At 41.3% G+C, this 13,303-nt stretch overlaps 1 protein-coding gene across 1 annotated transcript; it reads left to right on the forward strand.

Annotated features, from left to right (window-relative positions):
• Positions 1–6,483: 6,483 nt before the first annotated feature.
• On the forward strand, positions 6,484–10,106 carry LOC149985375 (uncharacterized). Its single transcript, XM_090182676.1, has one exon. It carries the CDS (start codon positions 6,630–6,632, stop codon positions 10,104–10,106), a length of 3,477 nt encoding a protein of 1,158 aa, XP_090038802.1. The 5' UTR covers positions 6,484–6,629.
• Positions 10,107–13,303: the final 3,197 nt, after the last annotated feature.

Genomic DNA, 13,303 nt, shown 5'->3' on the forward strand with positions numbered 1-13,303 from the left:
GCTTTGTATGACAGGAAAATGGTCCAATTCACACACTTATCAAGAGAACATCCCCTACCCCTGATCTGGCAGACTCAATAAACACAAATGCTTAGTTTATAAATTATATCTAAGTGTTGGAGTGTGCCCCTGGCTATTCTTACATTCAAAAAAAGCAATACAATTGTGTTGTCTGCTTTGCTTAATTTTAAAAATTATTTTTACTTTTGATACTTGAGAATATTTCAAACCAAATACTTCCCAAGTAGTATTTTACTGGGCAACTTTCACATTTACTTGAGTCATACTGTTTACAACTGACTGATTGAGGACTTTTTCCACCACTGTTTGTTTTGGACATTTATTTTTTATCAAATGTATTTGACAGGGACAATCTACTGTATTTCTGTAAATGTGCCAGATTTAGCCAGCTGGCTTTGTGATGTAACAAAGGTAGCTGATGATGTAATGAAAACAGACAGTTAAATATGTGTGTGTAGAACTGTTGCACATTTGCTCTGGAAATGAGGACCAAACCTACTCGTCAAAAGGAGTGAATTGCACCTCCAATTGAAGTCAATAATAAGGTATGGAATCATGCCAATACAGTCATTATTTATATAGCTCTGTAGCTTGCAGTATTTTGAAGGAGATAAGCAAGGGAAAATGATGCTTTGGTTAATATTTCTCACGTGAAAGGAAACATGACCATGCTAACTGAAAAATGGATACATGAATATTGGTCAAATGTACCTACATCTTCTGAAACTGTGTTGGGCCTACTTGATAATTTTAAAAAAAGTCACATAGACGATGTCCATAAATTAGACAACAATACTGAACAGTTGTAGCCCGTTGGTAGTGGTAGGCTTCTGGCTGTGATCTCTGACCACTGTAACAGTGAATAGTGGCAATTTACCCGCGGTGTATAGGCTTGTTTACTAGGCTAACTAGTGCATTGGGGTGGGCTATGTGCAGCATGGGCATACAGGAAACCACTCTAGCCTCTTAACTCACCTTGGCCACGAGCTCTATAGTTTACAGCTATTGCATCACCTACAAAGCATCAACTGAATGTTGAATGTCAGGTATTTTAATTGTCTGTATTGTCTACTTGTTAAATGTTTGTAAAGTCTTCATTTGTAATTGTTTGTAATGTCTTATCAATTGGTGTTGGACCACAGGAAGATTAGCTAACGTTATAGCGTTAGCTAATGGGGACTCTAGTAAAGATTCACAAGACTGTTCACAGATTCACATTGATAACAGAATCTGATTGATGATCTTAATTCGAAGTTTGAGTTTTTTACTGGACAACCAACACTTGACAGATGGGCTAATCCATAGAAAGAAAATGTGATCTTGGATCTTGAACTCCCCTAGCTACATTTCGACATAATGTTCAATATTACTAGTCACTCTGTCCTTACGAACAGTAAATCATTGGGTCTGACTCTTTTGATTTAATGCAATTTCATCATCGATAGTGAAACAACCACCACATAATCGTCAACTCCCCCCTACAAAACATGAATTTATTTGTGGTTTATCCTCTAGCTCTTTGTATTAGGTGTGATCCTGACTTGGAATGGCCACGAAGTTACACATTGTTTTAGGTCCAGTTAGTTTGGAAGTTGTGGTAAATGGGGGAGTGTGAGCGCGTGTCATGAGGTGTTGATATGGGGATGGATAGGCTACCACTGCCTTTAATTACTACGCTCTGCCTGCACCTACCTCAACTGGTACTCTGCTGCCTCGCTGTGGTGAGAGCACTAACACACTGAACATGATGGACAAGGATGCTCCATATAGCCATCCATCACTGTCCAGGCACAGTGGATGTAATACAGAATGTAATACAGAATGACAAGATATGGTTTGATATCTCTTCTGAAACTGGGGTGGGGTTATTGAGTTCAGGGTTGTGTAATGGTTGCTTCCATGTCAGTCCTCAAAGATGAAATTGCATAGAATCGAATGAATCACATCCAATGATTTCCCGCTTTGGACATTGTTTTGAAAATGATTCTCCATAGCTGCCATACCTTTGATGTCATAAACTGTTACAGAATTCCCCTTCCTTATTATAAACTCTGATTAAAACTATGGAGTTCATTGGCCTACAACACGTGTGTGTGTATTTGCCCTTAATTAAAATGATATTGCTAGATGGAAGAAAATAATAAGATAGGCCTAAACTGTAATAAGATGTACTTGAAAGATACTATAAATAGCAGGAGACATACCTGGGTTGTAGACTGGTATTTAGGGCAAGCATTTTAGGATTATACATATGGTTAGTGTCAACTTCTACTTACACGTTAAAGCTCAGCCATGTTGCTACATGTTTACTCATTGACTTCAAGTAGCGCATTGTTTGTGAATCTGAATAAAAGCCTAATAAAAGTGTATCGCCCCCAGCTTGGGCAGCACTGCTACACTGCTTTTTTGGGCTAAAGGTGTTTGTGACACGTGCATGTGTTCCAATGATGTCATAATTGTTTGTAGGTTCTATGTTGCCTATCAACTTGGCTGTCCTTCAGAAAGTAGATAATACTTGTGTTTTCAAACAATTAATAAAAATACTAGCAACAAAACAAACTAAATAGATTTAATCCATTAATATGATATTGCCAGATGGAATAAAATAACAAGGTAGGCCTAAACTGTAATAAGATATATCTTATAGACTGCTTCAGTGCATTTGGAAAGTATTCAGACTCCTTGACTTTTTACACATTTCATTTTTTACATTACAGCCTTATTCTAAAATGGATTACATACAACATTTTCCTCATCAATCTACACACAATATCCCATAATGACAAAGCAAAAACTGTTTTTTAGACATTTTTGCAATTTAAAATGGAAAAAAACAGAAATACCTTATTTACATAAGCATTCAAACCCTTAGCTATGAGACTCGAAATTGAGCACCGGTGCATCCTGTTTCCCTTGATCATCCTTGAGGTATTTCTACAACATGATTGGAGTCCACCTGTGGTAAATTCAATTGATTGGACATGATTTGGAAAGGCACATACCTAAGGTCCCACAGTTGACAGTGCAAAAATCTATTTTAATTCTAGGTTATAAGGCAACAAAATAGGGAAAATGCCAAGGGAGGTGAATACTTTCGCAAGCCACTGTATATGGTTCAGTTCACATAAACAGTCATTATTTTCAGTTTGAGAGATCATCCCGGGCTTTGCCCCGTCTGCTGTAGCTGAGATGTCCCTGGAGGACATAGAACAACAAGACTATGATGTTTCTGACACTGAGACAGTCAGGTATTGCCACTTACACTCTGTCCAGTTAGATATTTGTGTGGAGATTAAGAGAGAGAGACAAATAAGAAATAACTTGTTATGGGGCAGGTCAGGCGTCATTCATGGAGTCATTTGTAGGGTCAAGTCCCCAGCCGATCTATTTGAACCGCTCATTATTTGTGGCCATGTATTAACTACTAAGTGAGTCTTTGACATGAAGACAGTGGTTAGATTCTGCCATTGGGACTGCTCTGATGTTTCCATTCTCTCCTGGTTATGACCATAGAGCCTTGTCCCAGTCTCTAGACCTGCCTGTCTGTGTGATGGATGACCACCTGACCTCTGAAGCTGTCAATGAGATGGTAAATTGACCTTGTCATTTCATATTACAACATTAATCCAATAAAATGTTATAGTGATGCTATCATTGGCAATGTTGACGTACCACAACCATCTCTGTTGTGTTTCAGTTGTTTAAATTTGTCCAACGTTGCCAATGCTCCTCCACTCTCTAACGGTTCATAAGTTCTTTCAGTATGATATTTGTTGTATATGTTAAGTTTGACTCTGTTGGTGCCATTATTTGAGACTCATAATGTTTATTTCTACCAGAAGCAAAGCAGCACTGTGGAAACCACAGAAGAAGAGAGCCTCAACAGTGCGAAAAATCTTGAGTCTTTTTCACTGATTATCAACTTCCTGCAGAACCTAACTGAGGAGTATGTTCTATTTTCTTTGGTACAGTACTACTATCAAACCTGTAAAGGATTGTATGAAAGCAGATTCATCAACTACATTTCCATTGCAGGAAAAGTTACATCACACCACAATGTTGTCAAAACAATTGCTACAAAGCATGTGTAAAATACTGTTTAATCTGATGACTCTACTGACCGACATTTCTGACAATATTAATACTATTAATATGAATGATTCATATGAATAATTTTCAGGCAATGCAGTAGGATTCGTAATGGCATTTCTGACCCGGTAAGATCTGAAAGCTTATTTAGAATACAATGATCACTGAATGTTTAGCCTTGTTCATAAGCTTTTGAAAGACGCACTATGCAACATTTTAAAACACTTCTTCTGTTTCTGGAATACAGCTGACAAAACAACAGCTTGCCGGCTTGTGTCTGAGGATTGTCCAGTTTTTATCGGACAAGCTGATGCAGATCATCATCCCAGGTCTTTACGAACTACTGGGCATCCAAGATGCTGCCTCCTCTCCATTGTCACAGAGATCTCTCACAGCGTCACTCACCAGTCTGTTAGACGATAAGGTTAACACCAAGTCCCGCGTGAGATTTACTGAGGCTGGTGTACCTAAGAGGCCAGGCAGTCGAAAGTCTTACAATAGCTTTCGCATCCCGACTCCCTACCCTTCCTCCAACTGTATGGATCAGGAAGAGGCAGAAGAGCAGGAATCACAACAACTTAAGTTCAAGGAGATTTACCTGACTAAGGAGATGGGCAGTCTGGGCAGTGGAAGCTACTGCCCAAAACCATTGCCCAAGCCAGCCATCAGGTATGTCTGTAACCATTCTTCAATACTGCCTTTTATTTATGATTGTCCTTAAACAGTATTTGATGTTTATAGCAATTTCCCTTTTTTTTAGAGTATAGATATGGCCATATAAAGTTGAATTCTGAGTTTACATACACCTTAGCCAAGTACATTTAAACTCAGTTTTTCACAATTCCTGACATTTAATCCCTGTTTTAGGTCAGTTAGGATCACCACTTTATTTTAAGAATGTGAAATGTCAGAATAATAGAAGAAGAAAGAATCATTTATTTCAGCTTTTATTTCTTTCTTCACATTCCCAGTGGGTCAGAAGTTTACATACACTCAAATAGTATTTGGTAGCATTGCCTTTAAATTGTTTAACTTGGGTCAAATGTTTTGGGTAGCCTTCCACAAGCTTCCCACAATAAGTTGGGAGAATTTTGGCCCATTCCTCCTGACAGAGCTGGTATGACTGAGTCAGGTTTGTAGGCCTCCTTGCTCGCACAAGCTTTTTCAGTTCTGCCCACAAATGTTCTATAGGATTGAGGTCAGGGCTTTGTGATTGCCACTCCAATACCTTGACTTTGTTGTTCTTAAGTCATTTTGCCACAACTTTGGAAGTATGCTTGGGGTCATGTCCATTTGGAAGACCCATTTGCGACCAAGCTTTAACTTCCTGACTGAAGTCTTGAGATGTTGCTTCAATATATCCACATAATTTTCCATCCTCATGATGCTATCTATTTTGTGAAGTGCACTAGACCCTCCTGCAGCAAAGCACCCCCACAACATGATTCTGCTACCCCCGTGCTTCACGGTTGGGATGGTGTTCTTTGGCTTGCAAGCCTCACCCACCCACGGCTGTGTGGTCCCATGGTGTTTATACTTGCGTACTATTGTTTGTACAGATGAACGTGGTACCTTCAGCCATTTGGAAATTGCTCCCAAGGATGAACCAATTCTTTTTCTGTGGTCTTGGCTGATTTCTTTTGATTTTCTCATGATGTCAAGCGAAGAGGCACTGAGTTTGAAGGTTGGCCTTGAAATACATCCACAGACTCAAATTATGTCAATTAGCCTAACATAAGCTTCTAAAGCCACGACATCCTTTTCTGGAATTTTCCAAGCTGTTTAAAGGCACAGTCAACTTAGTGCATGTAAACTTCTGACCCACTGGAATTGAGATACAGTGATTTATAAGTTAACTAATCTGTCTGTAAACAATTGTTGGAAAAATTACTTGTGTCATGCACAAAGTAGATGTCCTAACCGACTTGCCAAAACTAGAGTTTGTTAACAAGGAATTTGTGGAGTGGTTGAAAAACGACTTTTAATGACTTCAACCTAAGTGTATGTAAACTTCCGACTTCAACTGTACAAGCCAGTTTCAATACAAATTACTTATACAAAAAAAGTACTCTAATTTATCATATTATTTGACTTTAAAACAGAATAATTTAGTCTTTTTTTTCTTCTCCAAACCGGCAGAAGCTTTTCTCTTTTATCTTTCTGTAATGAAAAGAACTATAGAAGTTGAATAAATTCTTATTTTTTATTATTAGATGTGGTTGACACACCTCCACCACACTAAGGTGTTTTCCCAGAGCAAAAGCAACGATTCCCCCACTATTTTCAATGGTGCAGATGTGTTTGACACACCTCCACCAGAGCAACGTTCCTCACAGCATTACATATTATTTGTTTGACTGTGATGATTTCTGTTTTTTTTTTCAAGAACCTCTCTGTCTGATGTGCAGAAGAAGACAACCAACTCTGACTCGCTACAAGTCCTCTTAGGTGTCTCAGAGGACACCCTCATCACCTGTGTGCAGGACAGCCTGCAAGGATCTCTCTCCAAACTTGCATGCATGTCCAATTCTCCATCTGGAAGTGCAGGCTCTCCGAAGATGACCCCTGCTGTAATGGCAGGAGTGATTAAAGATGTCAAGTCGGCCGTATCAGTAGTCGTTAAGAGTGCCTCCGCTAGCCAAACCTCTCAAGTGACACCGGTAAGGGGAGACTCACAGACCAAGGTGACTGAGAGCATGGTGAGAGAGCTGGCTGCTAAACTTGAAAAAGTTGACCAAGAGAGCAAGAGTCTAACAGGGCAAGTCATGACCATGATCTCTGACACAATGGTGGCTTTTGTTGACGAGAACGAACAGAATTTGCTGAAAGATCTGAAGGACAAGATCACGTTTTTGGCATCGCATGTTGGCTTCATTGACGATCTTGATGCCCTGATAAGGAAATACGAGAGCAGCTACAATATTGGTGAATCTGGTTCCTCCTGCACGCTCACATCTAAGAGCATCCAAAAACTCTCCAGCCGGGAGTTTCAAACATCAGCAATACAAGCAGTGAGTGGAGTTCTTGCCAAAAAAGTCAGTAGTTTGAGCTTTCCTAGTTCAGTCGTTCAGTCTGAGTTAACAGGTGCTGTATCAAGTCAAACATTGTCTGGCATTGTAAAGACAGAGTCAATTTACCCAGTGGGCTCAACGGCGTCAGTAGTTGTTAAGACTTTCGTGTCAGATATGAAGTCCTTGGCTGAATCTGAAGAGAGTCCCCAACAGAAGAGTGCCTGGTCTGCTGCTGTTCACATTTACCACAGCATCCAAAACAACTTGAAAGATTATTTCGGCAAGCTTCAGAGATTTGCCCTAAAGGGCATTGTCACATCTGATGACAACATCACAACTTGCACCAAAGAAGTCATCTCAGAGCTTCTGGTCTTGTACAAGACTGAGATGTCAAAGGAGGACCCCCTGTACACTGTTGGAGAAAAAGGATCAGACTTCTCTATTGAGAGACAACAATTTGTAGAGGGCGTTCTGGCTCAGCTTGGGGATATCTCCCATTCCAGGGCCTCATCACCAATAGTATATGAGTTCCCCTGTCAAATTGAGGACAGCAGAAGTAAGGCCACAGCTTCTTTGACCAGTCTGTTAGATTGCATGAAACAACTATCAAGTGAGGAATTCAAGAGAGACACCACTCAAGCAGTGAGTGAGTTCCTAGTTAAAAAGTCCAACAGTAGCTTAACTAGTGCAAAGCCTGCTTATTCTGTAGCATCCAGGTCTTGTTCCGTTCAAAACCAGAGAACCTTGTCAAAGGATATTTGTGCAGTTTCTGCTGCCTTTGGCATCATTGACACATTTGTGGAAGACCTGCAGAGCTTGGCGCAACCTGCAGAAGTAGAGGAGAGAGAACCTGACCTCCAGGAAAATGCACAAAAGCGAAAGAGCAGGATCTGGTCTGCTACTACTAGTTTATATAAAAATATTAAGAAGACATTAAAGGGCTTCACCATTCACCGGCGGAGGTCAGACGTGCAGAGAAGAATGTCTAGCCATACACCCACAGAGGACTCTGGACATCTTGTGACTAAGGAGTACCTTGGTTTGGAAAGCCAGAACTTGACGCAAGCTAGTAAGAGTGTGCCTCACTTGCCCAGTTTGAACCAGGAAGTGACTCTACACATGGGTGTCAGCGAGAGTTCAAAACTTCTCTGGACTGAAACAGACGAGGGTCTAATGAACAATAGTACCAAAGAGGTCATTTCAACAATCTTGACCTCATGCGAGGATCAGGCATCAAATGCACCTTGCTTCTCCACAGTAGGAAAGAAAATATCTGAAATGTCCCTTGAGGTCAACATATTGGTAGGTGATGTTCTGTCTCAGCTGAAGGACATCTCCTTGTCAAGGTCCCCAACACCATGTGAAGACATGTTTGAACGTCTCCAAGGTTCTACTGAGCGAACCTCTCCAGTAAGTCTAGATTGCAGCACGGCTGCCTCCAAAGGCATTGCATCTTCCCACAGTCTTTCAACAAAGAGCCTCCAAAAACTTTCTAGTCATGAGTTCCAAACCAAAGCTGAGAAAGGAGTGAGTGAGGTCCTCTCTAGATCATTTAACATTGTGGAGGAAGGTACAACAGATAAGTACCTCCAGTCTGTATCTACATCCACCACATCTACTGATATTATACAAACCATAGTGAAAGATCTGCAGGAGCTCACCCAGACCACCCAATCATCTGACATGGTATCTGGAACCTCCCTGCTCACCACTGGACAGGTTTCTGAGAAAATAATATGGTCTGTCGCTCGTAACATCTACTACAGTCTGCAAAGTAAGATTACGGAGTTTCTCAGAAAAGATCTTCAAATGTCAGACACAACACTTGGTTCAATCCAAATATTTCCATATCAAAGCGGTCCTGCTTCACAAAGAGCAAGTCTCTGCCATCTTGAGGTCAACCAGAGCAGTGTTACACCTGGTGGAAACGATGCCTGTGTGGACATTCCGCACAAATTACTACCTAAAACCACTAAGCTCTCAGGATCCATGCTGGAGGATATTGGCACGATCCGTTGTAGGAGTGCTGACAGCCAAAATACAAGAAATACCTCTTCTTCACGCTCCTCCATCTCTCTAACACCTACTTCAAAATCAAAGCAGTCAGAATGGGACTTCACCTTGCCCGGTACTCCCATCCCCACTGAACTATCTGCTCAGAGTGACTTTCCCATTTTAAGAAACTTGATCATTCAGGACTTGTTTCACACAGAGAACTTACTTCCCCCATCCTTTGTGGACAAAGTCAGGCAAGCTGCTGGGGTGGTAGTGGACGAAATGGTGGAAAGTGTTGAGAACACACAGGAAGATGGACAGGGTGCTTCTCATCCTGACAACCTCCGATCTGCTGTTAGGAAATTGAGAAAAATAATTTCCACTGGGACCATCCACATTTTCAGTCATGAATTTGTGGATAAAGTGATAGCCCTTCAGGACAGCCACAGCACTCCACAGGTCTTAACATTGGCAGCAGCCAGAAGTGCTTCAGACTCCATTCTTTCAAGGCTGAAATGGGGAAAGGAACAACGTGCCATATCCAGGAAGCTCTCCTCTCAGCTTCTCCAGATATTTGCCGAAGAGACAGTGAAGGGCTTCCTAAAACAGTGGTTAGATGAGTATGAAAATATCAACATTGATGTTTCAGTCCAGAATGAACCAAGCACCTCTACTTGCATGGTCTTTCCTATCCAGCTCAATCAGAGAAAGCCAGAGGATAGTGACACAATGAATCAGCTCACGAAGGTCATGGTCAACAAAATGATGGATGCCTTATCAGTTGGCTCAAGTCATCAAATGATCACCAAAGCCAATGCCAAATTTTCTTTTGAGTCGGGTACCAGCATGGCCACCAGTGACATTGTAGAAGGGATGTTGGATTTGGTAAGGGATAGCATCAGCAGTACTGGAGGGCAGATCCCCATCTTCAAGTCCAAGAAAAGCAAGAAAACCATGTTCAGCAAGATATGCTTTAACATAAAGGTATAAGTACAGATTTTTCATGAATAACACTGCTTTTGAATGTATGAGATATTATTTGTTTATATACAGTGCCTTGCGAAAGTATTCGGCCCCCTTGAACTTTGCGACCTTTTGCCACATTTCACGCTTCAAACATAAAGATATAAAACTGTATTTTTTTGTGAAGAATCAACAACAAGTGGGACACAATCATGAAGTGGAACGACATTTATTGGATATTTCAAACTTTTTTAACAAATCAAAAACTGAAAAATTGGTCGTGCAAAATTATTCAGCCCCCTTAAGTTAATACTTTGTAGCGCCACCTTTTGCTGCGATTACAGCTGTAAGTCGCTTGGGGTATGTCTCTATCAGTTTTGCACATCGAGAGACTGAATTTTTTTCCCATTCCTCCTTGCAAAACAGCTCGAGCTCAGTGAGGTTGGATGGAGAGCATTTGTGAACAGCAGTTTTCAGTTCTTTCCACAGATTCTCGATTGGATTCAGGTCTGGACTTTGACTTGGCCATTCTAACACTTGGATATGTTTATTTTTGAACCATTCCATTGTAGATTTTGCTTTATGTTTTGGATCATTGTCTTCTTGGAAGACAAATCTCCGTCCCAGTCTCAGGTCTTTTGCAGACTCCATCAGGTTTTCTTCCAGAATGGTCCTGTATTTGGCTCCATCCATCTTCCCATCAATTTTAACCATCTTCCCTGTCCCTGCTGAAGAAAAGCAGGCCCAAACCATGATGCTGCCACCACCATGTTTGACAGTGGGGATGGTGTGTGCAGGGTGATGAGTGGTCTTGCTTTTACGCCAAACATAACATTTTGCATTGTTGCCAAAAAGTTCAATTTTGGTTTCATCTGACCAGAGCACCTTCTTCCACATGTTTGGTGTGTCTCCCAGGTGGCTTGTGGCAAACTTTAAATTACACTTTTTATGGATATCTTTAAGAAATGGCTTTCTTCTTGCCACTCTTCCATAAAGGCCAGATTTGTGCAATATACGACTGATTGTTGTCCTATGGACAGAGTCTCCCACCTCAGCTGTAGATCTCTGCAGTTCATCCAGAGTGATCATGGGCCTCTTGGCTGCATCTCTGATCAGTCTTCTCCTTGTATGAGCTGAACGTTTAGAGGGACGGCCAGGTCTTGGTAGATTTGCAGTGGTCTGATACTCCTTCCGTTTCAATATTATCTCTTGCACAGTGCTCATTGGGATGTTTAAAGCTTGGGAAATATTTTTGTATCCAAATCCGGCTTTAAACTTCTTCACAACAGTATCTCGGACCTGCCTGGTGTGTTCCTTGTTCTTCATGATGCTCTCTGCGCTTTTAACGGACCTACCACTGAGACTATCACAGTGCAGGTGCATTTATACGGAGACTTGATTACACACAGGTGGATTGTATTTATCATCATTAGTCATTTAGGTCAACATTGGATCATTCAGAGATCCTCACTGAACTTCTGGAGAGAGTTTGCTGCCCTGAAAGTAAAGGGGCTGAATAATTTTGCACGCCCAATTTTTCAGTTTTTGATTTGTTAAAAAAGTTTGAAATATCCACTTCATGATTGTGTCCCACTTGTTGTTGATTCTTCACAAAAAAATACAGTTTTATATCTTTATGTTTGAAGCCTGAAATGTGGCAAAAGGTTGCAAAGTTCAAGGGGGCCGAATACTTTCGCAAGGCACTGTAATTCAGTATTTTAGCATTGTATTGCCTTTTTGCAGTTGATATACTGTACTTTAAGATATATAACAGTTTGTTTTAATGTGCCTTTTCCCACCAAACAGGGTTCCAAGAAAGTTAGAAAGGACCACTGTCCTCAAAAGTCTATGGAGTACCAGCCTCAGAACACTTCCCCTACTGTGTACTTTACAGGTAAGCCCTGCTGCTGCTCATTCAAGACTAAGATATTATTACTTTAGCGTTCAACTAATTCATTTGGAAAGACATTGCACTCTGCTCTGAATTGTTACCCATGACATACTGGATGGTCTTTCTTTTCAGAGTCGAGGACAAATTCTCATGGCTCCTTTGCTCCAGAGGGAAATGACATCGCATATTCCTTCCCACCTGAAGAGAAGAGTCGCAAACCCTCCCTTTTCACCAGAATGTATAGAGCCATCACTAGAAGCTTCTCCAACCCAAGATAATTTTCCTCATTAAATGAGATTGCATTCATTTGTTGTCATATGTTGACTGTTTTGCTAGCACAGACTGTAATATGTTCTGCGATTCATCCACATGCATTGAGGAGTATACCACCTCAGTCACAGGCTACATCAATAAGTGGATCGACAACGTCGTGCCCACAGTGACCGTATGTACATATCCCCGACAGAAGCCATGGATTACAGGCAACATCCACACCGCGCTAAAGGCTAGAGCTGCTTCTTTCAAGGAGCGGGACACTAATCCAGACACTTATATGAAATCCTGCTATGCCCTCAGACTAACCGTCAAACAGGCAAAGTGGTTGGTTAGGTCAGGGTGTGACTAGGGTGGGCAATCTAGGTGATCTATTTCTTTGTTTGGACTGGTATGGTTCCCAATCAGAGGCAGCTGTCTATCGTTGTCTCTGATTGGGGATCATACTTAGGTATGATGTGTAGCCTGCAGAACATTATGTTTGTTTATATTTTGGTGTTTTTTTGGTGTTCATCTAATAAAGTAAGATGTACACTTAACACGCTGCACCTTGGTCTCCTCATTCCGACGACGAGCGTAACACAAAGCGTAAATACAGGACTAAGATTGAATCCTACTACATCGGTTCTGATGCTCGTTGGATGTGGCAAGGCTTGCAAACTATTACGGACAACAAAGGGAAACCCAGCCGCAAGCTGCCCAGTGACACAAGTCTGCCAGACGGGCTAGGTGCCTTTTATGCTCGCTTCAAGGCAAGCAACACTGAGGCATGCATCAGAGCATCAGCTGTTTGGTACGACTGTGATAACGCTCTCTGTAGCCAAGGAGAGCAAAACCTTTAAAAATGTCAACATTCACAAGGGGTCAGATGGATTACAGGGACGTGTGCTCCGAGCATGCGCGGACCAACTGGCAAGTGTCTTCACTGACTTTTTCAACCTCTGTAATACCTACATGTTTCAAACAGACCACCATAGTCCCTGTGCCCAAGAAAGTGAAGGTAACCTGCCTAAATGACTATTACCCCATAGCCTTTGAAAGGCTGGTCAAGGCTCACATC

This window comes from Oncorhynchus mykiss, chromosome 1 (genome assembly GCF_057628025.1).
Source record: "Oncorhynchus mykiss isolate SJ-2025 chromosome 1, ASM5762802v1, whole genome shotgun sequence".
In the NCBI taxonomy this organism is placed as follows: domain Eukaryota; kingdom Metazoa; phylum Chordata; class Actinopteri; order Salmoniformes; family Salmonidae; genus Oncorhynchus; species Oncorhynchus mykiss.

Excerpts from the sequence above, each read along its gene's own strand:
- LOC149985375 (XM_090182676.1), top strand. The coding sequence starts at position 6,630 with ATGTCCAATTCTCCATCTGGAAGTGCAGGCTCTCCGAAGATGACCCCT.